General features: G+C 45.1%; 1 protein-coding gene across 6 annotated transcripts in view; it reads left to right on the top strand.

The window, feature by feature from the left end:
• The window catches only part of CPEB2 (cytoplasmic polyadenylation element binding protein 2), a 227,292-nt gene that overhangs the window by 5,557 nt on the left and 198,773 nt on the right, over positions 1 to 22,962 (top strand). For 4 of the 6 annotated variants that reach the window (XM_033948984.1, XM_033948961.1, XM_033948977.1 and 1 more), the window contains exon 2: positions 12,525 to 12,815. In XM_033948984.1, coding sequence (XP_033804875.1) covers positions 12,585 to 12,815 — 231 coding nt within the window. In that variant the 5' untranslated portion in view covers positions 12,525 to 12,584. The remainder of the gene's footprint in view (positions 1 to 12,524; positions 12,816 to 22,962) is intronic. The other 2 variants (XM_033948969.1, XM_033948952.1) reach the window with 1 other exon arrangement.

Genomic DNA, 22,962 nt, shown 5'->3' with positions numbered 1-22,962 from the left:
AAGTATCATAATAGATGCACTATTCTCAGTAAAGAGACCTCTTATAACATGGATGTTATTTCAAGTGTTCATCCTGAATGCATGTGATGTAATCATCTACTTCAAAACCTATTTCCTAACCTCAAATCTTTATTTAAATATTTTTAATATAAAAACTAGCTAAGAATTTATTTTTTCTTGGTTACTATTTATAATGGTGTCAAAATCTAAAATTGATTCATCAATACATTTTAGAGAGACAGCAATACTTATCTTAGTGGCTTGCCAGCCAATACCAACATTGAAGAGCTATGAACTACCCGACGCTCAACTTCCTTAAGAGCGTTTCAGCTATCAATCAGCCTTCATCGGGGGACAATATTGCTGCTGTGCCACTTCCCAATGTAACAGCAAGGGTGGGGTCACGTTTTCAATTCTGACTGAGAAACCCAAATTTTGGGTTGGTTTAGGTACCGAATCCAAAACTGAAATTTGGTTGGTCTCTAGTTGTCGGGAAGGGATTTTGGGTGAGGTACAGTAGGTATTTTTCCATTACCAAAGGGCTTAACAGTCTCAGTTTGTACCTGAGGCTATGGAGGGCAGTTCTAGGTCTGTGAACCTGTTCTGCAGATATAAGACTAAATGTAGCTTCTCGTGATCACTGGGAGAAAAAAAGAACAAACTGAACTCCAGTCAACTCCATTCTCATTGGTTATAATGTCCTTTGATAATATCGTGCATCGGGGGGGGGGGGTCACTCAATTCCTCTGTCACTGGAGTCACTCGATGCCTACCTGAGAATGTAAACTGTCTTCACGATAGCTCTAGCCAGGTTCAAAGGTCCTTGGCTGCACTGGCCACTCTAGTCAGGTTCAAAGGTTTACTTGGAAGTTTGGCTTAAGCCTGCATTCCTCCTCCCAAGGCTCTCCTGAGAGCTTCTGAAGAAGCTCCTCTTTTCCATGGGAAAATAGTCCAAGTCCCTTTGGAAGCTCCCTTTAAGGGTCAAGGTATCCTACCCTCCCCAATTATACAAAAATCCTCTCTCTACTGCTAGAGAGTCCTGTGTTCATACAATGTCTGATCCACCTCTTCCCCCCCTTCCACAAATCTTTTAACATATGGATCTGGAATGGCCAAGTTGTTGCCCCCTCACCCCTACCTTCACCCCCATGACCACCCCCCCATAATCACCAAGCCCCGTGCTTACTTATCAAATTTCATATAATCCCACAATAATGTCAACAATAAATAAATCAGACACTTTATTGATGGTAATAACCAGGCCGCAGCTTTTTTTTATTGGGACAACAAATAAACAAGCAATTAACCATTGCTTCACCTCCCGAGCTACAAAATACTACAATTTGACAAAATCATAATTGTATTCCCCTGACCCCGCCACGTCAGCAAGAGCCTAGGGGGTGGCATGGACCTCCATGCCCCTATTCCGTGCCACCTGCCTCAAGGCCTATTCGCTCACCTGAGTTCGCTTCCCCTTAACTGCTCATCCCCTGATGAGCCTGGGAGGGAATAGGCATGGACCTCCAGGCCCCCTTTCAGGGTCACCTGACCCGCTGGATCAACACTCCACTGAGCTCACTACCAAATAACCCGCTCTTCTTCCGATGAGCCAAAACCTTGTAGCTTGTGATTACTGCCGCTGCGACAACCCTGAACCCTAATATCTCACAAGCAAACCCTATATTCAAAGGGGGGAGGGTGGGAGGGAAAGTTGCCTCCGAGGGACAGGGAAACACCCAGTTCCTCGGAGGCATGAGTCCTCTGTAGCCCCCTACCCATCATGCCTTGCTTCTTCTCTCGCAGCCAACCCCTTCCCCAATCACCTTTCGGGAAACCAAGTCCCTCCTTTTGCCCCCCTAACAACTACCTCTACCAGAGCACCTGCAAGCTGTCTCGCCTTTGGCCATCCAGCCCATTGTTATAGTTGCCCATCGAGACTAGCTCTTGGGCTCTTAACAGTCAATTCTGCACAACTGATTCATATGTAAATTAAATCTGCCGCTAGGGATCTTGGTCAAACCCAGGTTGTCCTCTGATACTGGATTTCTGCGAGCCTTCTAGCACTGAGTGATGGCATAAACACCCTGTCACAGGTAGGGTTATGGAGTCATTTTTATATTGCGATATGGTTTAATTGAACATGAGCAGCTGAATACCTTTGAATGCATGCACAAACTTTGACTAAGAAAGCGTGTGGTGGTAGATGTATGTATAGGTGGATCAGTTAGGCAGAAACAATTCTGTACAGAGTTGGAGCCGGTGCTGCTTTGTTTAACATATACCAGGTGTTAAAGCACCTTGTACTAGCCAGTAATACAATGACTGGCTTCAGTTCTTTAATGCTAAATGGATTACCTTTTCAGCATTTATACTGTAATGTGTGATTATAATTTTCCACGGACCAAACTTGCTGCCCTTTCCAAACACCTTACTAGGAGTTGATTTCACGTAGGGCCTTGGTACAGTTTTGTCTGGTGACGGATGTGAAATAGATAGCATTGATGTCATTTAGACCCAGATGCACGAACTCTTTCCATGGCAGTAAGAGTCATTAAAGTACTCTTACTGGCACAGAAATCTGTCCTTCCGATGCAGAAGAGGGTTCTCTATGGCTGCTACCAATCGTCATAAAAGCCACTGAGAACCCAATGCAAATGCATCGCTAGGAGCTCATTAATATTTAAATTAGCTGTTCTAGCAATGCTCAAAAGGGAATGTTCTCCCCCCCCCCTTCCCAGAACCAAATAATCGGTGCAGAAATTTTCTGCCAGCTCTGGAGCTGCCGGTACCTGCTGTTTGTGCACACAGCTGCATTAAAATAAATCCCCCAAAGTCCTTTGCAGCTGAGCTGGCAGTCTTTGAATAAACAGATAGCAAAGGGTTTGATTTGGTGTTCTGTACATTATTTACACTAACCCCCTGTTTTAATAAGGTGCGTTATGCGTTTTAGTGCGCACGCTAATGTGTCCATAGACTAACATGCACGCGTTAGCGTTTAGTGTGTGGTTAGCGCACGCTAAAACGCTTAGCACACCTTTGTAAAAGGAGCTCTAAATGTTTTCAATAATGTAGAGGCCTTTGCTTTGTTCTATGCATCTCTATCTCACTTAAGGATCTTACAAGCATTGTAGGAACAAAGATCGGAGGAACTCATCAAATATTTCTAGATGTTGACTTGGCAGCTGTGATTTACCACACTGTCTACCATACTAAGTTCAAACATTATAGTACTGCTCCTTCCCAGGGTGGAGGCTGTATGCAAAGTGCTGTAATCCTCCAGGGTGCGGATAACTTTTCTGCAAGCACACACACCTTCCAGTGTCAGATTGGAGGGGTTTGCTTTGTTTGTGTTTTGCATGCTACCTATTCTGGAATGATACATGAAGTAAGTCTGTTATAAAACTATAAGCACATTTATATGACCCCTTCTTGGTTAGCTCAGAGTTATTATCAGAACCTGAATTAGGAGTACATCGTATGAACATCTAAATATGATTTTGTCTTGGGCTCAGGTGATATCAGAAAGTGCTGTTACATTTTGCTGCCTAAATTGCAGGGGGATAGGAAGGTCAGTGTACCCTGGACAGCATTAGAAATTGTACGGATAGATTAAAAACAGCTCTGATTTTAATTTAGTTTGAAAGCTGCTACAATACTGTATCCAGATTATGTGTTTAGATATACCGTAATTTGTCACAGTCCAATATCACAGCTCTAGGTAATTTAAATTACTCAATAAAGGAATAAATAAATAAATAATAACTGTGTAAAGAGCTCAGACCCTACAACCCATTGTGTTCAGTGTTATCACTCAACTGTGGTTGCCGGAGGGACCATCATAGCTTTCTTTACAGTCTCTTACCTCCCTAAGTTACCGATCATAAACCACATACACCATCGTATAATAGTAACTTATCTGAAGTTGTTGATGGGAGGCCCCTTGTTGGACAACTCGGCAGCCATAGACTGAAATCAATAAAGTGCTTGTACTCTGAAAGTGCTCATTTATAAAATCAGCTAAGTGTCATGCTGAGAAACCGAGCCCCTCAACTCGAGTTTCATGTCCTTCTTCAGGAGTGGTCTCTAGTACATGAAAATAAAATAAAAATGAAATGACATAAAAAAACAAGAACTTCAAACCCTATGTGATGAATAAATCTAACCCTGCTTCATTTATCAATCTCCACTGAAACAGCTCATTACAACTCCAGAATGTTAGACACTAAACATCTAAACTCTACTTTAAAATTCAGCACTTGTAATATGCCTTCTCTGGGCGAATACAAACCCAGAGGGAAACCAAACTGGGCCATGAGTGAGCTTAACTACACAAACTGCCCACTTTATATCCCTTCCCCATCTTGGACCCAAGAGTGACGCAAAACAAGCCATCTCATTACCATAACAGACCTACCACTGTCCGCGAAATAACTTTTATAGTTGAAACCAATCGATTTCAGCGTTTAGATATTTGTCATGCCTAGAAATGAATTAATAATGATGGAAGACTTTACGGACCTCTTTCAAGGCATCTTCACTTATCTTTTAATATTATTTACTTATATATACTTTAACATTCAGATATTTACAAAATCTATCCCCCTCCTTTGTCTACCCCAGAATAATTGCTTTTAATAAAAATAAAACTATCTCACCCGCTGGAACAGACCTAAGGAAAAATGCTTGAGTACCTGAATAAATGGTAAACTGTTCTGAACTCCCCTGGTATATAGAAAATTGAATGAATAAATGAATAAATACATTCCTCATACAGCACCAACATTAAATTCCCCCATTCAAATAAATTGCCACCTTCATTTTAATTTAGAATTCTTGAGTAAAAAATAAATAAATAAATAAAAAATCTGCCAGCTGACAAAACTTCAGGTAATCAGAGGAGAATGAAACATTGGCCAATGCCACAAGGCCCTAGGATTGAAATCTCGCCTTCCCTCCAATCACCATCATTCTTTCCAATTGAGCATCTGCTAAACCTAGGATCACCATCTTCCTTCAGACCAAAAAAAGTCTTTCAGGGAATGAAAAAAGCAACCGGTAATCAATAAAGTTATTTAAGTATAGGAGATATGTAATCATAAGGGTGCAATGTGCTAATATTGCTGACTGCTATATTTTGTAAAATCTGCAGCCTTCTCAAGGTTCATTTGAGAGGTGATCCTGCATAAATTGAATTACAGTCAGAGCCAGCCCAACCACAAGGCAGACTAGGTGTCTTCATAGTGTGGTTCTCTTTTGGGGATCGTACCCATCAGTTTTTCTAAAGATTTCCTTAGAACAATGTACATCCTCTGGTCCCATCCCCTGTTTCAGAGGCAATGGGATCTGACAAACGTTCAGCATGTGCATATGCTTTGAAGCCCCATGGAAAATGTGATGAGGTTTCTTTAAACAAATTAGTGATGGCTTTCATGGTAGTGAACGGGACATCTGGGAAGGGGGAGATACTGGACACATTCAGGAGGGGGGAGGGTGGCACATTGATATACTATTTGGTGGTGAGCACATAATACCCTTGGATTGGCACTTACTATAATAGCACATCCTTGTTAGTATCAGGGCTTATGGAACACTCACCAAATTAGAAGTAGAAACGTATGGTCATAACTGCCACAACAAACATTTCTTTTTTTTTTTTTAAATAATAGTTTATTCACAAATATAAAACAGCATTCACAAGCAGAATGCCAACAGCAATTTCAAAACAAAACCCAGCAGAACAAAACCCCCACCCCTCAACCGAGTGATACACATCAATCAAATACAAAAACAAGTAAGCCAAAGGCAGGACTAAGGGCTATATTATAAATGCCCAAAATAATTAAAGAATATTCCTCCATCTGCTATGAGGACACTAAATGTGACGAAAAGAACCATAAGTGTCTGTCCTCAGTGCAGTCAATTTCGACATGAGGTATATACTAGAGAATGACACGGTGGCGGTTTACCCGCGGCCACCGCATTTTAGCCGCGGGTCACCCGCCGAAAACGGGGAAGAAAACTAGCAGTCGCTGCGGTGACGGGGACAAGGCCATTCACCGCCCGCGGGGCGGTGAATGGTCTTGTCCCCCGCAGTGTGGCATGAAGGATCACGCGGTCCCCGCAGCTCACACCCGCCCGCCCAATCGATTCCAGTGTCCAGCCAGCTCTCTCCCCTCTCCTCACCCCAGTCCGCAGATCCTCCTCCTCGGCGACCCGCACGCTACCAGAGAGCCGCGCACACCCGCCGCTGCTCAGCCTCGATCTTCTGCTCTGATGCAACCGGAAACAGGAAGTTGCAGCAGAGCAGAAGATCGAACACTGAGCAGCCGCGCGTGTGCGGCTCCCTGGGAAAGCGCGCAGGTTGCCGAAAAAGAAAACCCACAAACCAAGGTGAGGAGAAGGGAGAGAGCCGGCCAAACACCAGGATCGACCGGGCAGGCAGGTAGCGGCCGCGGGGACCGTGCGATCGCTAGTGTTCCCGGCTCAAATTGGAAGGAGGGAGTGAAAGGAAAAAGGCTTATATGGATGCAGCGGGGACGGTGATGGGGCGGTGAATGGGATGGCAGTGGCGGTGACGGGGCGGTGAAAGGGATGGCGGTGACGGTGACGGGGCGGTGAAGGGATCGGCGGTGACGGGGCGGTGCAGAGGATGGTGGGCCGGTGACGGGGCGGTGACGGGGACAGATTTTTTCCCCGTGTCATTCTCTAGTATATACTGTCCACCTTCAGCAAAAGGTCAGACTGCAGGAAGAAGAGATTGTTTCCAAAAGGTGGCCACACAGACTGGCAGCCATAGTAACCAGTGGCATAAAGTGAGCTTACTCAGGGTCCAACCCTCGAGCAGTATAATTAAGTAAGAAAACATCCTTCTGCAACGATACAGGAGTATGCAATACATCTGACAGCAATTGTTGGACCATTCCCCAGTACAGAACAATCAGAGGATAGTCCCACCGCACATGCCGAAAGGTCCCCTGTCCCCCACAGAATCTCCAACAGAGGCCATCACCATGTGTGAACAAGTGGTACAACCGTTCAGGTGTGTAGTACCACTGAAAGAGCATCTTATACCCCTGTTCAATCAATGGAGTGGCCAATGAGACCTGAAGCAACGCACCATAGAGTTGCTCCCATTGTGGTAAGTCCAAAGACCTCCCCAGTAGATCCTCCCATTTATGCTCATAAGTTCTCACTAGGGGACGACTATACAAGAAGGCCTTATACAATCTAGAAATAAGTCCCACACCAGAGCCTATGCGAAACACCTGAAGAAAGGCAGCTGGGAATAAGCAAAAATATCCCCCACCGGGAGGTCATAAGTAGCACGCAAGGCTTCAAACGAGATCAGCTGCTCCTGAAGAACCAGCTGATCCAGCACCCGAAGGCCACTTCTCTCCCAGCATCAGAATATCCCAGAGTCCCAAGCCGGCAAAAACCCAGGGGCATACCCAATAGGGATAGTGTAAAAGTAGCCAAGCCCTCCGCACCTGACCCCAAAGCAGTAACGTGCAAGCCATGCCTTAGGGGGCTTCCCGGGCAATATCCCATCAGGAGTCACGGCAATGCCACCAGGGGATACTGAGATTGAAGTTCTTGCTCCAGAAAGACCCAGCGCCGGGATGGATACGCCCAATGAAACAAAACTTGCAATTGAGCCGCATAAAAATAGTTAAGAAAATCAGGGACCTCCATACCCCATGTTGCCTTTCCCAGTACATGTGTTCCTGCCTCACCCTGGGTAGTTTATGATTCCAAATATAGGTGAAGGCCTGTCGCTGGAGTATAAGCAAGAACCGCTTGGGGACAGAGAGAGGCAAACAAGAAAACAGATACAAGAACCACAGAGAGAGGCAAACAAGAAAACAGATACAAGAACCGGGGCAGCACATTCATGCGCAAAGCATTAATTCGTCCCAGCCATGACCATCCGCGAACACCATCCTTAAGAGGTGGGATAATTCAAGCAAAACAAATCATCCAAATTCCGAGAAATGCAACTTAGCAGCCCAACATAACAGATAGGCTTGTTGAAGACCTGAAAGAGAGTCAGCACTGAGGGAAATATTAAGCAGCTCAGACTTAACAATATTAATTTTAAACCCTGCCAGCACGCCATACTGCTACATAATCTGAAGCACCGTCACCAAAGACTCCAGTGGCTGAGCAAGGGTGAAGAAGATATCATCCACATAAAGCGGAATCTTATGTTCCTGGGTACCCACCACAATCCCATGAACATCAGCAGAAGCACGTATTGCCAGTGCTAAAGGCTCCATTACCAAAGCAAAGATAAAGGGTGATAACGAACACCCCTGTCGAGTTCCACGCCACACGGAAAAAGAAGTTGTATATCGGCCGTTAACCCGCAGACAAGATTCCGGGTCAGCATATAACAGAGATACCCAATGCAAAAAAATCCCTGAAATCCCCATGCATCGAAAAACGGCATGCATAAACGGCCAGTAAACCCTATCGAAAGCTTTCTCGGCATCAACCGAGAGCAAAACCAAGGGAATAGAAAAATACTGAGCTGTCCAAATGAGATCTAACACTTTCTGAATATTATCGCTAGGGTGCCGTCCTGAAATGAACCCGCATTGACACCATGAATTAAGTCCGGCATAAAACGTTGTAATCGGATTGCCAAAATATGAGCAAATAGTTTGTAATCCACCCCCAACAGAGAGATCGGACGGTAGGAACTGCAAGTCAGGGGATCCTTCCCAGGTTTAAGAAGAAGCGACATCGCTGCTTGTCGAAAAGAATAGGGTAAACTCTTCTCATCCAAAAAGGAATGAAACAGATGGGTGAGGGGATCTACAATATGAGTATCCATCTTTTCATAAAACAAAGGCGGACAAATGTCTGGCCTCCAAGACCTCTGCAGGTTGTATAGGGGAAGAGAGCCAAGCCACATCTATCTCTGCCAATCGAGACAGGAAAGAGTCTATATCCACCTCCGCTGCCGAAGTTTCAGGGGTATATAAATCACGATAAAACCCCAAAAAGACCCAGTGAATGGCTGCCTCATCCGAATGAAGCTGTCCAGCAGCATCCCAAATTCGAGAAATGAGATGACGAGCCTGGGACTGCCGAAGCTGCGAGGCCAACAAGCGACTTGCCCACCCCCCCACTCAAACTACTTCTGCCGCTGTTGTTGAAGTGTCCATGCCTTGCCTTCTAAATCAAGCTCCTGAATGTCCCTCTGACATGCAACCAAGGCCGTGTTACCCTCTGCAGTGGGATGCTGCTCATTACAACTCTCTAGCTGACAGAGGTGTGTCAATAACTCCAGTTGACGGGCAACCCGACACTTGTTATGATACGCTCCCCTGGAAATGCACCAACCCGGCAAAGTCGCTTTAAAACTTTCCCAAAGAACACTCGCACTAACCTCGCCAGTATCATTCAAAGCAAAGAAATCCTGAACATCACCTTCCAATAGGGACAAAGTAGTGGGATCACGTAATAAAAAATCATACAACCGCCAACTACAACACCACACCCTGTCATGACTGAGACACTCCTCCAGTGATAGGGGGGCATGATCAGACCACACCTGTGGTTCTATAGTAGAACACCAAATTCGCGACAAAGTAACATGGGGAGTCAACTATAAATCAATTCTGGTATAGGAATTGTGCAAAGGGGAGTAATAGGTATAATCACGCTCCCTTGGATGATGGTAGTGCCAGACATCCATCAAATCATCCTCCTGGGGGTAGCAGGTGAGATTGAAGTCTCCCCCAATCAAGAGTGCCTTCCGCGTGATCAAACAAATGCTCCAGAAGCAGAAAAAAGGCCCCCTGACTTGCATTAGGCACATAGACGTTCAACAAACTATACAGTTATCCATCCAGCTCCCCCTTAACAAGAATGTACCGCCTCTCCGAGTCTCTGATTACCTCTCAAAGTAAATTGGACATTTTTGTGGATGAGAATGCCCACCCCCTGTGTCTTCTTATGAACCCTGTTAGAGAAAAGAAAAACATGAGGATAGCATGGATGTGAAAGCAGCTTCTCAAATTTAGATTGAAAATGTGTTTCTTGAATAAACCCCACTGCCACTTTCAAGCAACCCAACTCTTTAAACAGTAAACTCTGCTTTTGTGGAGTGTTCAATCCACAAACGTAAGACAAGTATACTTAACCATTAAACTCCAAAGCAAAGTTGCAACCCCAACCCCCCAAGATAGCCAAGTAACCAGCAAAGACCCACCATACGCACACACTCGTCTACTCAAATCAAACAATCCCCAGCCATACCCCCAGGCTAGCAAACCCCAAATCACTCTGATCCATCCCAACCCCAATACCGCCACCAAACAACCCACCCCCACCCCACATGGACCATCCAGCAAAACATTTGGAGACCATGCTGTCAGGAAGGATAGCGAGACAGCCCCACAGCTCCCCCAGCAGCAAAAGAAAATCTCTCCCCCTAATAGGGTCAAACAGAAGCAGAGCAACCTAAAGAACAAGAAAAAGGCAAGCAACACCTGCAAATGTCCCATAAATCAGGTAGGTTCCATCTCTGAGTCCAAGGGTCAACGGGTGGCAGCCGATCTTGTCACTTTTTACCAGCCCAGACCCTGCACTGGTTTGGAAGCAGGGGACCGCTGAGGCAGTGGAGCCAACTCTGATGCCTGAAGAAACCCTGCCTCCACCAAACGGGCCTGAACATCCACCACGATGATGGCAGAGTAGTGCTTCCCAGCATGAGTGAAGGCCAGGCCGATGGGGTACAACCAGCGATATCGGATATTGTGCTCCTGAAGTAGTTGTGTACAGTCGCGGTAGCCGCGGCGCCGGACCAGAGTCACTGGGGCCACATCCGGATAGATTTCGATGTCTACCTCCTCCCACTTAGTAGAGCTGCCATTCCGCCGAACTGCCCTTAATACATGCTCTTTTTCCATGTAGCGATGGAAACATGCTACCACATCATGAGGCCGGATGGCATCGCGAGGCCCCGCAATCCAATGTGCCCGGTCAAATAAAGGCTTGCCCATCTCCACTGGCGAGTCTGCTGTTTCGAGTGCTTGGATACAGATATGATCAATGAACTCTAGACAGCGAGAGTTGGAAACCGTGTCGGGTATACCCCGAAACCAGAGGTTGCACCTCCTTGAACGGTTCTCAAGATCCTCCATTTTCAGAGATGTCGCCTCTGCTCTTTCCTCGAGTGCTGTAACCTGCCCCTGCAATTGGGACAGCTCCGTGTTGTGCGCTTCCAGGACTATCTGCCTCTCCCAGCCAGCCACCGATATCACCGACATCCCGCTTCAAGTCAGCAATTGCGCCATGGATGTCAGCACGAACTGCAGCAAGCTCCTCTTTCAGCTCCTGGAACCAGCCGCGCATCTCCTGCCGCAAACCCGGCAGCGACGCCTCCAGCGGCTGGTCTACTGATGCAGGCCCAACACACTCCACCACCATTTTTGAATCAGGTCGCTCGGGTAGGGCGAGGAAAAAGTCTTAATATCGGTCTGCTTTTTGTGCGTAGCCATCAGTGCGCACCCGGCAAATTCTCCCCGAGGCAGGAACACCTGTTGTACATGGGGGAGCATGGAGGTTTACCTAGCAGAGCCTAAATAAGCATCTGGGGCTGTGGAGCTATCGCCCTAGGCTGCCATGAGCCCCAATGACGTCACTTCCTCTGACCCACAGCAAACATTTTTTCATAAGAGATTTGCTTGTAGCTGAAGCGTGACAGTCCACGCTACAGGATTCTTTACCTGTTATAACCATAGGATTTGATTTCCTGCTAACCACATCCTTTACCAGGCCCTGCCCACCCCCACCAAACATTTACATTCTCCAAACAAATATTCAAAAAAATATTCAGCCTTTTGAAGATGTTCTCTCACTTCCATAATGAGACATAACATCTGAATGTCGTCAGCAAAAATAAAACAAGCAAAGAAAACCCCATACCTAATAATGGCATCATTAACAAGTTTTAGTGAGAGATGTATTGGTTGTTTAGAGCCTGGCTGCTATTCTCAATCCTAATTCAGTTTAAGAAACTGTTGAAAGGACATCTTTTTTGTCAAATGAAATATGCCTCATAATGATGCAGACTTTGTTGAACTGATTGGTAATCAGCTCATCTTCCCTTTTGACAAACTAATGTGAAGTTCCTGTTGATGTATGTTAACACTGACAGTTTTGCAGCATGTACTGTATGTATGAGTGTTTTTTTTAACTTTTGTACTGTTTTAAATTATGTATGTGATGTGATCCACTTCGTATAAAGGTGGATTACAAATAATAAACTAAATTATAGTCCTCAATGTCCCCAAACTGGTCTAGTTTGCAAGCAGCAACATTAGATAAATGGACAGATATTTTGGTCTAAATGCTGATTTATTTGCATATTTGATGCCCTGTTTCTGGATCTCTGAGGCCATATTTGAGAATTAGGTGATTTGACTTCTTTAAAAATACATTTTTTACTTTAGATTTAATCAATCTTGGATTATTTCTGCAGAGGTTTCATTAATTCTTGGGGTTTCTTTTAGCCTCTTCTGAAGCAGTCTCCTTGGAGCAGCCATCAGGGTAGCGGCTGGAGCACAGGCAATATGTCGTGGGGAGGAATGCATGGAAGAGACCATCGCAGAGCAGGAAACATGGGCATTCCTGGGACTATCAACCAGATCTCTCCCCTGAAGAAGCCCTTTTCTGGGAACGTCATCGCTCCTCCAAAATTTACTCGCTCCACTCCATCACTGACGCTGAAACCGTGGATTGAAGACAATGTCTTCAGAACCGACAACAACAGCAACACCCTCTTACCCTTACAGGTAAGAATGGTATGTAATTTCATTTTGGTTTTAATTCACATTTAATATGTTTTAATAATTAGAACAGTTTAAATTTGGTTTAATTGAAGAAACTAGGTAGTTAGAAAACCTAAAATTGATCAGGTTCATATTGAAAAGGCCGATGTAAATCTTGATATTCTTTTTTGGAACAAGCAATTATGTGCAGATGTTTGGGTGTATAGGGAGAGAAATGACCAGTAGGAAAAAGGAGATAATGATGCTCCTTTATGAGACTAGTGAGACCCAATTTAGAATATCATGTATAATTCTGGAGACCATACCTTCAAAAAGATATAAACAAGATGGAGTCAGTCCAGAGGACAGCTACTAAAATGGTTGGGGGGGTCTTTGTCATAAGGTATATGGGGACAGACATAAAGATCTCTATATGCATATTTTGGAGGAAAGGTAGGAGAAGAGAGATATGATAGATATGTGGTATATATGTGTATGATGTAAGTCTCTTTCAAGTGAAAGGAAACTAGCATGAGGGGGCATAAGATGAAAGGGGATATACTCAGAAGTAACCTTAGAAGATACATTTTCACGGAAAGGGTGGTGAATGTGTGGCACAGCCTCCTGGTAGAGGTGATGAAGACAAAAAGTGTATCTGAATTCAAGAAAGCTTAAGACAAGTACATTGGATCTCAAATGGAGACGAGGGGATAGTAAATACCATGGTTAGGCAGATTAGGCCATATGGTCTTTGTCTGTCTTCACTTTTCTATGTTTCTGTGTGTATCAAAAATAGGAATTGCATAGTGGTAGGAGTGTTGCAGTGTTTCCAGAAGTCTCCAGAGTTTTGCATGTATCGGAGGCTGTCATTCACCTTTGAATAGAGTAGAAAGTATCCTAGAATGAGAATGTCTGTTTTAAACATTTTAATGTTAGCAAACTAGTTTGAAATTAAATAATTTAAGACTTTTTCTCCATAAATGAGGTGTTATCTACATTTTGGCCAAGGTTATATGATAATTGGATTCTTTATATCATTGCCTCAATATTGTTTGTTTGGCAGGGCTGGCCAAGCCACTAGGTAGACTAGGTGTCCACCTATGACAGCAGGCATATAAGAAGTTGGCAGTGCATTTTCAAGATGCTGTCGGGGGGAGGGAGAATGCAACCAGCCTTAAACCCACTTGCTGCACAGATGCTGAAAGTTATGCCACTGCAGGCTTAGCTCTAGTAGTGGAGGCAGCTTAGCAGTGGCAGAAGGAAGGAGGAAAAAGAGGTCCTGGACACCTTGGAATAGGGGAGGTGATAGTCTAGCCATGACTAGACTATGAGAGAGGGGGCAAATGGCTGATGATTTATCTAGGATGGCACATAAACTTAGGCTACACACACGCACACACTTACACAGGCTCACGATTTGCATGCTGGGCTTGAACCTGCAATCTTGGTGCTGAGGTTGCAGCCCCTAAGCACTAGACCACACCTTTATGATACGGCCTAAACTGCCTGTTTTAATGTTCTGCTTCCTAAGCCTGCATTTCATTTACATTGTGCTATATACAGTATTTTACTTTATGGTGGCAGTTTTTTGTAAATGGGTTTCATATGTATATGCCTGTATAAACGCATGTAGGGTGTCTTAGGAAATTACCTTAACCCATTACCTTGTATAAGTAGTATACTTTTGATCAGGGGGTGTCCAACCTTTTGGCTTCCCTGGGCCGCATTGGCCGAAAAAAATGTTTCTGGGGCTGCACAAATGCGCAAACGCTGCAGCAAGACAGAGGAGGGAGCCGGCAAGACAGTAAACACCCAGGGGCAGCTGAGGAAAAAACTGCATCGCCCTCGACTGGGGCCGCACAAAATACTTCATGGGGTCGCAAGTTGGACACCCCTGGTTTAGATGAAGCTTAGGCAGTCATAAAATATATACCCAGGTACATATAGAGCTTCAACTGTGTACGCTTATGTCAGCTTCCAAGCAGAAGTAAAAATGTTTGTGGCCTTTTTAACTTTGGGTTTTGTACTTGGACAAATCTATTATTAGTGAATATAAAATGATGATGATTAAGTGTTTGGTTCACCACTTTCTGGTAGCAATTTGTGAGTTTGAGAAGAAGCAGGGTTTGCAAACTGCTATTTTCACACTCAGTTTAAAAAGATCTTCAACTATTGCATGATCATCCATGCCAATCATAAGAACATAAGAATTGCCATACTGGGACAGTCTGTCAAGCCCAGTATCCTGTTTCCAACAGTGGCCAAACCTGGTCCCAAGTAGCTAGCTAGATCCCAAGTAGTAAAACAGATTTTATGCTGTTTATCCTAGGAATAAGCGGTGAATTTCCTTAAGCCATCTCAATAATGGCCTATGGACTTCTCTTTTAGGAAATTATCCAAGCCTTTTTTAAATCCTGCTAAGCTAGCTGATTTTACCACATTCGCCAGCAACGAATTCCAGAGTTTAATTACACATTGGGTGAAGAAATATTTTCTCTAGTTTGTTTTAAATCTACTACTTAGTAGCTTCATCGCGTGCCCCCTAGACCTAGTATTTTTTGAAAGGGTGAACAAGTGTTTCATATCTACCTTTTCGAGCCCTAGCCGCTTTAGTCTTTCCTCATTAGGAAGTCATCCCAAACCTTTTATAATTTTTGTCGCCCTTCTCTGTACCTTTTCTAATTCCGCTATATCTTTTTTGAGATACGGTGACCAGAACTACATACAGATTTACTCTAATGGAAAAGTGTAGAGTCCTCATAATGACTTTGAATCAGTCTAATGTGAATGAGTGGAGTATTGATGGGGCCAGGAAATGGTAGTAGCTGGGCCCTATTGCTGGATCAAAGAGAAAGACAATGCTTGGAAGGAACAGAGGGGGAGATGAGGTTGAGGGGAGAGTGCCAAGCTCTGTACCCTTTCCCTCCTCCCTGCCAGGCTCTGTACCCTGTCCCCCCTCTGGTGGTCTAGTGGTAGGCTGGGACAGGGCACAGGACAGTCAGAGACAAGGCTAGATCTATCTGTATACACATTTCCCTACCTACTGCAGAACCTGTTTAATTATATTTTACTCTTGCTATTATCCATTTTGGATATTTTACAGAAAAGTGGCCTATACTAAATCATTTCAGATTTTACACTATTTTTTATGACCAAGGATCCTCTGTGCCTGGTCCATCCATGATTAAATTTAATTTCTTGCCTCACTGCCACCTCTATTGTTCACCAAAAGATCCCAAGAAGAGATTGGGGCCTGTGGCCTCCATTTCTGGCCAAAAGCACACACTAATTCTTTTGTATACAGTGCTCCCCTGCAAATTTGCGGTCGGCGATTTGCGGTCCCGGTCATTTGCGGTATTTTCTGACTGCGAATGGCCGGGCAGGAGAGGACAGCCAGAGCGCCGGCGAGTGAAGGAAATCACTCGCTGTATGCTCCGACCGCCTCTTCCTGTACTAAAGTCGGGCCTTACCTATCAGGAGCTGCATGTCAAAACAGTTCCTGATTGGTGAGGACCTGACTTTAGTACAGGAAGAGGCGGTCGGAGCATACAGCGAGTGACTTCCTTCACTCGCCGATGCTCTGGCTTACCTCTCCTGCCTCTCCAGCTGCCCTCTCCTGTCTCCCCTGCCTAAAAACTGTATTCGCGATTTTTCAAAATTTGCGGGGGTTCCTGGAAAGTAACCCCCTCGAATTTCGGGGGAGTACTGTATTTGCCATTATACTTTTAGATCATCAACTTCCCCCCTGCCAGTTCTTTTAATCACCCTCCCACCCCAGTACATTTAAATCATCCCTTCTTACCTGGTGGTCCAGTGTGTATCCCTCCCTTGCCAGTAGTGTGCAGATCAGGAGTGCGGATGTCAGGCATGAGCTTTCTGTGCTGCTGCCTGGACCCTTTTTTCTAAATGGCTGCCATCAGTCCTCGAGGTCACGACGTTTGCAATCGCCATGCGTTGCTTCGCTTGGCTCAGGATTGTGGACATGAATCCGAATCTCCAGGATCGTCTTGCCAATCTCCCTTGCGTGGGTAATGAGCTCTTTGATTCCATTGAGGCAGCCACTAAGCGCCTCTCGGAACACGAACGGTCCTTTGCCTCTCTGGTGAGACTTAAGCCGAAGACCCCTCCGGCTCGGCAATACAAAATTCCTCTCTGGAGGTATCCGCAGAAATCTACTCTCTCGGCCTCCTTTGAAGCGGCCGCAACAGCAGCAGAAGCGACAAGCTAAGGCCCAGCCGCCGGCTCCGGCAAAGCCTGGGCCGTCTTTTTGACAATTCCAGTCTGAGCCTTCGGGCTCCCTTCCTCCTGGAGCCTTCCCCCCTCCCCATCAGGGGTCATCGCCATCATTTCTATAACCAGTGGGAAAGTCTTACCTCCGACAGTTGGATACTTTCCATCATCCGGGAGGGGTACTCCCTTTACTTCAGTCGCATACCCCCGGACCTTCCTGCAAGAGAGTTTCCTTCTGCCCGGTTTCAGCTGCCTCTCCTTCTGCAGGAAGCTCAGGCCCTTCTTCACCTTCGGGCGGTTGAGGAGGTTCCTCCGGACCAGTGGAATACCGGATTTTATTCCCGGTACTTTCTGGTACCCAAGAAGATGGGGGATCTGCGTCTGATCTTAGACCTCCGTGCTCTGAACAAGTTTCTGGTCGGGGAACGGTTTCAGAATGCTCATCCTTCCTACCATGTACCCCCTCTTGGATGAGGGGGACTGGCTGTGTTCACTGGACCTCAAGGAGGTGTACACGCACATTCTGATACTCCTGGCCTCTCGCTGGTATCTGAGATTCTGGGTGGGGGATCTCCACCTCCAATATCGTGTTCTTCCCTTTGGCCTGGCGGCCTCTCCGAGGGTTTTCACGAAATGTCTCGTGGTAGCTGCGGCCCTGCGTCTCAGCGGCTTGCAGGTGTTTTCCCTACCTCGACAACTGGTTGATCAAAGCGTCCTCGCCCCACGAAGTTCTGCGAGTGACGAATCAGACCATCTTGTTCCTTCAGAGTCTAGGCTTCGAGGTGAACTTCCCCAAGTCCCACCTCTGTCCGTCTCAGTCTCTGGAATTCATCGGAGCGGTCCTGGACACGGTTCGTCTCCTCTCCTTCTTGCCTTGGCCTCGTCAAGAGGCCCTTGTTCGTTTATGCCAGAGGGTGGCCCATCTGTCCTCGGCCCTGGCTCGGCTCCTGATGGTCCTCCTAGGTCACATGGCCTCTACGGTTCACGTGACTCCTTTTGCCAGACTTCACCTCCGTATTCCACAATGGACTCTTGCGTCCCAATGGAACCATGATCGAGATCTGTCTGTCGACTTATTGCCGTGACTCCTTTGTTGAGCAAGTCTCTCCGTTGGTGGATGCTCTCTTCCAATCTTTCTAGAGGTTTTCTGTTTCATGCCCCACCTCCGCAGAAGGTCCTCACGACGGACTCATTGACCTATGCTTGGGGGTTCATCTGGACGGTCTTCGCACTCAGGGTATCAATCTGCTGGAGCTTCGAGCGATTTTCCTCACCCTGAAGGCTTTTTGTCACCTGCTTTGCGACCAAGTGGTGCTGATCCGCATGGACAACCAGGTCGCCATGTATTATATCAACAAACAAGGGTGCACGGGGTCCCTGTCCCTGTGCCAAGAGGCAATGCGGCTCTGGGATTGGGCCATCCTCCGCAACATATTCCTTCGAGCGGTCTACATTCAGGGCCAACACAATTGTCTGGCGGAAAGGTTGAGTCGTCTTCTGCAGCCTCACGAGTGGTCCATACATTCCTTGACCCTGCGTCAAGTGTTTGCTCGTTGGGGACTCCGTATGTCGATCTGTTCACGTCCCCCATCAATCACAAGTTGCCCCGCTTCTGCTCTAGGGTTTACACCTCTCTCAGGCTCGAGGCAGATGCTTTTCTGCTGGACTGGACGAACCTGTTTCTGTATTTGTTCCCTCCATTTCCTCTGATTCTGAAGACTCTCGTCAGGCTCAAGTCCACGAGTGCCACCATGATTCTGATAGCTCCTCGGTGGCCCTGACAGCCGTGATTCTCCCTTCTGTTACACCTCAGTTCCAGGGAGCCTCTTCTTCTGCCTGTTTTTCCTTTTCTGCTTATGCAGAGTCGAGGTTCTCTACTTCATCCCAACCTTCAGTCTCTTCAGTTAACGGCTTGGTTCCTCGAGACTTAATGCCCTCGTTCCAGTTCTCAAAGCCTGTGCTGGACGTCCTGGAGGCATCTCAGAAGGAGTCCACTCACCAATGTTACCATCAGAAGTGGACCCGCTTTTCTTCCTGGTGTGCTACTTGACAGCTGGAGCCGGTCTCTGCCTCCCTATCTGCTGTCCTGGATTATCTGTTGCACTTGTCTGGTGCTGGGCTCAAGGTCTCTTCGGTTTGAGTCCACCTGACCCACAAGAATCAACATAATTTTACTTCCTCTTGTAAGACCTTATGACTTGACACAGCGCTCTGCCAAGAGAGAAAGGAATGCATTCTTTGTATCGTATTTTGAGTTTATTGAAGCATAGATGAGCGTTTTTTACTTGCAGGCGATTCTTCCTTCTTTAGGACCAGATGAACTGAGCATATGTTCCATAGAAAGAAAACAAGTACATGTGACCCAAATCAAAGTGTAAAAGCTGAAATGATTTAAAATACTGTGAGGTGGGAGTTGCAAATATATTGCATGTATATTACCCTATTACTTCCGCATCGAAAAATCTTTTGTGACTTTTAAGGCACAATTGAAGTCATACTAGTTTTCTTTGGCTTTCTGCTCTTGACCTTTTTCCTTTACTCATGCTATGGATCACCCTTCTTGACTTTTTAGCTTATATCGTTAATTGTTTGGGCAGAATTTCACTGTGACTTCCCTTCCCTTTTGTTGCACGCCATCCCTTCCCCAACTTTTTTGTTTTTCTTGTAACCTTCCCTTTCTTTATTCCCCTTGTAATCATTTTTGTTTATTGCCTCCCTTGTTATATCTCTTTAATTTTTGTTTTTAATATATTATTATTGTAAACCACTTAGACTAACTGTGGTTGTATTTGCGGTATATCAAATAAATTGAAACTTGACTCTTAGGACCAGGAAGAAAAAAGGAACTATAATGAGATGAGTGAGAACCATTGGGAAGGGAGATGGGTGGGGCTGCAGTCAGCAGCAGAGAGTGGCTGCAGTCAGCAACAGAGAAGTCAGGCTAGGCTAGGTAGTAAGAGAGGCTGAGCATGGTTTGTAGAAAAAATGAATGTGAAGACAGGTAAGGGGTCAGGTGAGGGAGTATGGGAAGAGGGTGAGGAAAACAACGAAACAAAAGGTAACTTGGAGAGATGGCATAAATGTTCTCAATGTGGCTTTTATGCTTATGGTTTGCTTTGCTCTGGTGCAAGACTTTTTATAGGCTCAGCTGTAATGATATCGGGCTTAAGCACTTTCTTCATTTATTTTGTTAATATGTCATTAATCAGATTTAACACATAAGAGATATCACAAGGAATGCTGTCTTCCCCCCCCCACCAACACAGTTTTTTAAGTTCCCAAACCTGTTTGGATGGATTGGTCATGGCTAGTCCTGGAGTGAATATGCTTGTTTTTGATCAAGAGTTTTGGGTGGGTAGGGGATGGTGTGTCTGAACAAACATAAATAGTATTTTCTGCTCTGTTCCAGGAGAAGAGGATTACATCACCGAAGGTGACTTATGGGCTGATGTAGATTGGTAGTCAGTGCGATTTGTTTTGGTTTCTGGTTTTCAAGTGATGTTTTTAAAACTGTATCTGAACTTCTTCTGCTCACTGCTTTTTGTGTAAATATTTGAACATTACTTTTACTCTGCCAATTCATTCCTCCACGTTCATGTTCCCTGTTCTGAACTAGTATCTTTTCTTTGTCTTGGGTGTTTCTGTGGCCCATTGCAGGACTATTATCATCTCATGTGGGAGTGACGGGACTCTCTGTCTTGGCACTTTTGGACAGCAGTGCCTGCTTTTGTGCTTTTTTTGTTGCCCTTCCCATAAAAGGTTGAGGTATTCAAACTAAAGATTCTTAAAGGCATAGTAACTGGTTCAATAAATCACCTAATGATTTCTCTCTTGTTGATCTTTATCTATTTGTGGTTACTGTTTCCTTTCTGGTTTATACTGGCTGCACATAGTTTGATTTTTGGTTGATAAATTACAAGCTGTTAAATGAATGTCTTAAACCATCAAGCTATTGTTCAGTGCTGATTTATTGTTTCTAGTTTAATCTAGTACTATAGTAGCGAAACTTCATTAGAGGTGAGAGTTGCTATACAGTAGACCCCTGTGAATTCGCAAATCGTGGACTCAGTCATTCGTGGTGTTTTCTGACTTCCTCTTCCAGTCAGAAAATACAGGGAATGACTGAGTCAGCTTTCTGCACAGCCGTCTATTCCAATCAGCCCTCTGCACAGCGGATTCCTCCTCCTCCTCTCTCCCCCCCCCCCCCCCCCCGGTCAGCCAATCAGCCTTCTGCACAGTGGATTCCTCCTCCTCTTCCCCCCAGGTCAGCCAATCAGCCTTCTGCACAGCCGATTCCTCCTCTGCTCCTCCCCCCCCCGGTCAACCAATCAGCCTTCTGCACAGCCGATTCCTTCTCTGCCCCTCCACCCCCGGTCAACCAATCAGCCTTCTGCACAATGGATTTCTCCTCCTCTTCTTCCCCCCCCCCCCCCCAGTCAGCCAATCAGCCTTCTGCACAGCCGATTCCTCCTCCACTCCACTTCCCTCCCCCGGTCAGACTTCTGCACAGCCAAACTGCCTGCCAGCCTAAATATTGTTTTTTAGCACCTGCTGCCACCCTTGCAGCCCTCTCCTGCCTCCGATCCACTCCTAAACCGCATTCGCTGTTTTTCAAAATCTCCTGGAATGGAACCCCTGCAAATTTTGGGGGGAATACTGTATTTGTATTCAGTTTTTCCCTTTGTGTATTTATTTATGTGTGTGTGGGGTGGGGGTGGGGGGCACGCCACAACTACTACTATTTATTATTTCTATAGCAGCATATACTTACAATTACTACTACTAATTTCTATAGCACTACTAGACATATGCAGCGCTGTACATCAAAACACAGAAGAGACAGTCGCTGCTCAAAAGAGCTTACAATCTAGTCAAGACAGGCAAACTGGACAAGAAGGTACATCAATACACAGTGCTCAGGTGGGGGAATTATAGAAGGAATGAAGACAGATATTGGTGCTTAGCAGGTAGGAGAATGATAAGACAGATGTTGGTGATTAGGAAGTGGGTTAAAGTTTGGAATTGAATGTAGAAGGGAAAATTGAAGGGAAAAATCCTCTGGCAGGGAAAACACACTTTTTTTTTTAAATGACTCTTCTCCCTCGGGTGTGTCGTATTTCTTTCTACCATGTTGTCAAGGTTAATGCATGCATTGGGTTCATTTTTGCAGCTCTGTGATTATAGCAGAGTGTCTGTAGCTCTGTCAGTGGCTCCATGATGATCCTTAGTATGGCAGTAGTGTAAGATGAAAATAAGTGGAATAATAGGGGAAAACAACTTTTCTAGAAGGTTATTTCCTTCAGTCAGAATGTGTCCCTCTGTCTTAATCTAGCTTTGCTAGTTGACAAATTTAAAATTGAAATTCAGTCCTTTTACTTGGCCTTGTTGCTCTCCTTTCACCTATCTATTTTCATTACATGCTGGGGAAATGCATTCTTTGACAAAAATTACTCAGCGTGTATCTTTGTAGTAGAAGTTCCATTATGAAAAAATGGCACTTTACATCTTTTTTTTTTTTTTTTTTTGTGGGGTCAATGTTGAACCAACAAAGTAACTGGTTTAAGTGAATGTTGGCCATGGCATTTAACTTAATCCATATATTCCTTATCAATATTTTTATAAGTTGCAGCACTAAACAAATATATGTAGTGTGGACATTAAGCTGTCACTATCTGTTTAGCAACTAAATACCAATGACAAACATAATTTTTTTAGCCCACGATGTCTAGCCCACCAGCTTCTGTTTGCATGGATAGTATTGGAACGTGCAATCTGATACTTGGCTTGAGCCTGTCGCTGTAAGTTTCAAAAGTATAAGGATAATAGTTATATGTTCACCAGTAGCAGTAAATGAATATATAACTCATTTCAAATATATTGGCCCTTATATATCTAGTGAATGACCTGGATTGATAAAATGTACTTTAACTAAAACTGCAGAAATTGTTCT

This window comes from Geotrypetes seraphini, chromosome 1 (assembly GCF_902459505.1).
Source record: "Geotrypetes seraphini chromosome 1, aGeoSer1.1, whole genome shotgun sequence".
NCBI lineage: Eukaryota > Metazoa > Chordata > Amphibia > Gymnophiona > Dermophiidae > Geotrypetes > Geotrypetes seraphini.
Note: the sequence above shows the minus strand (reverse complement) of the source record. Positions and strands in the feature narration are given on the sequence as shown.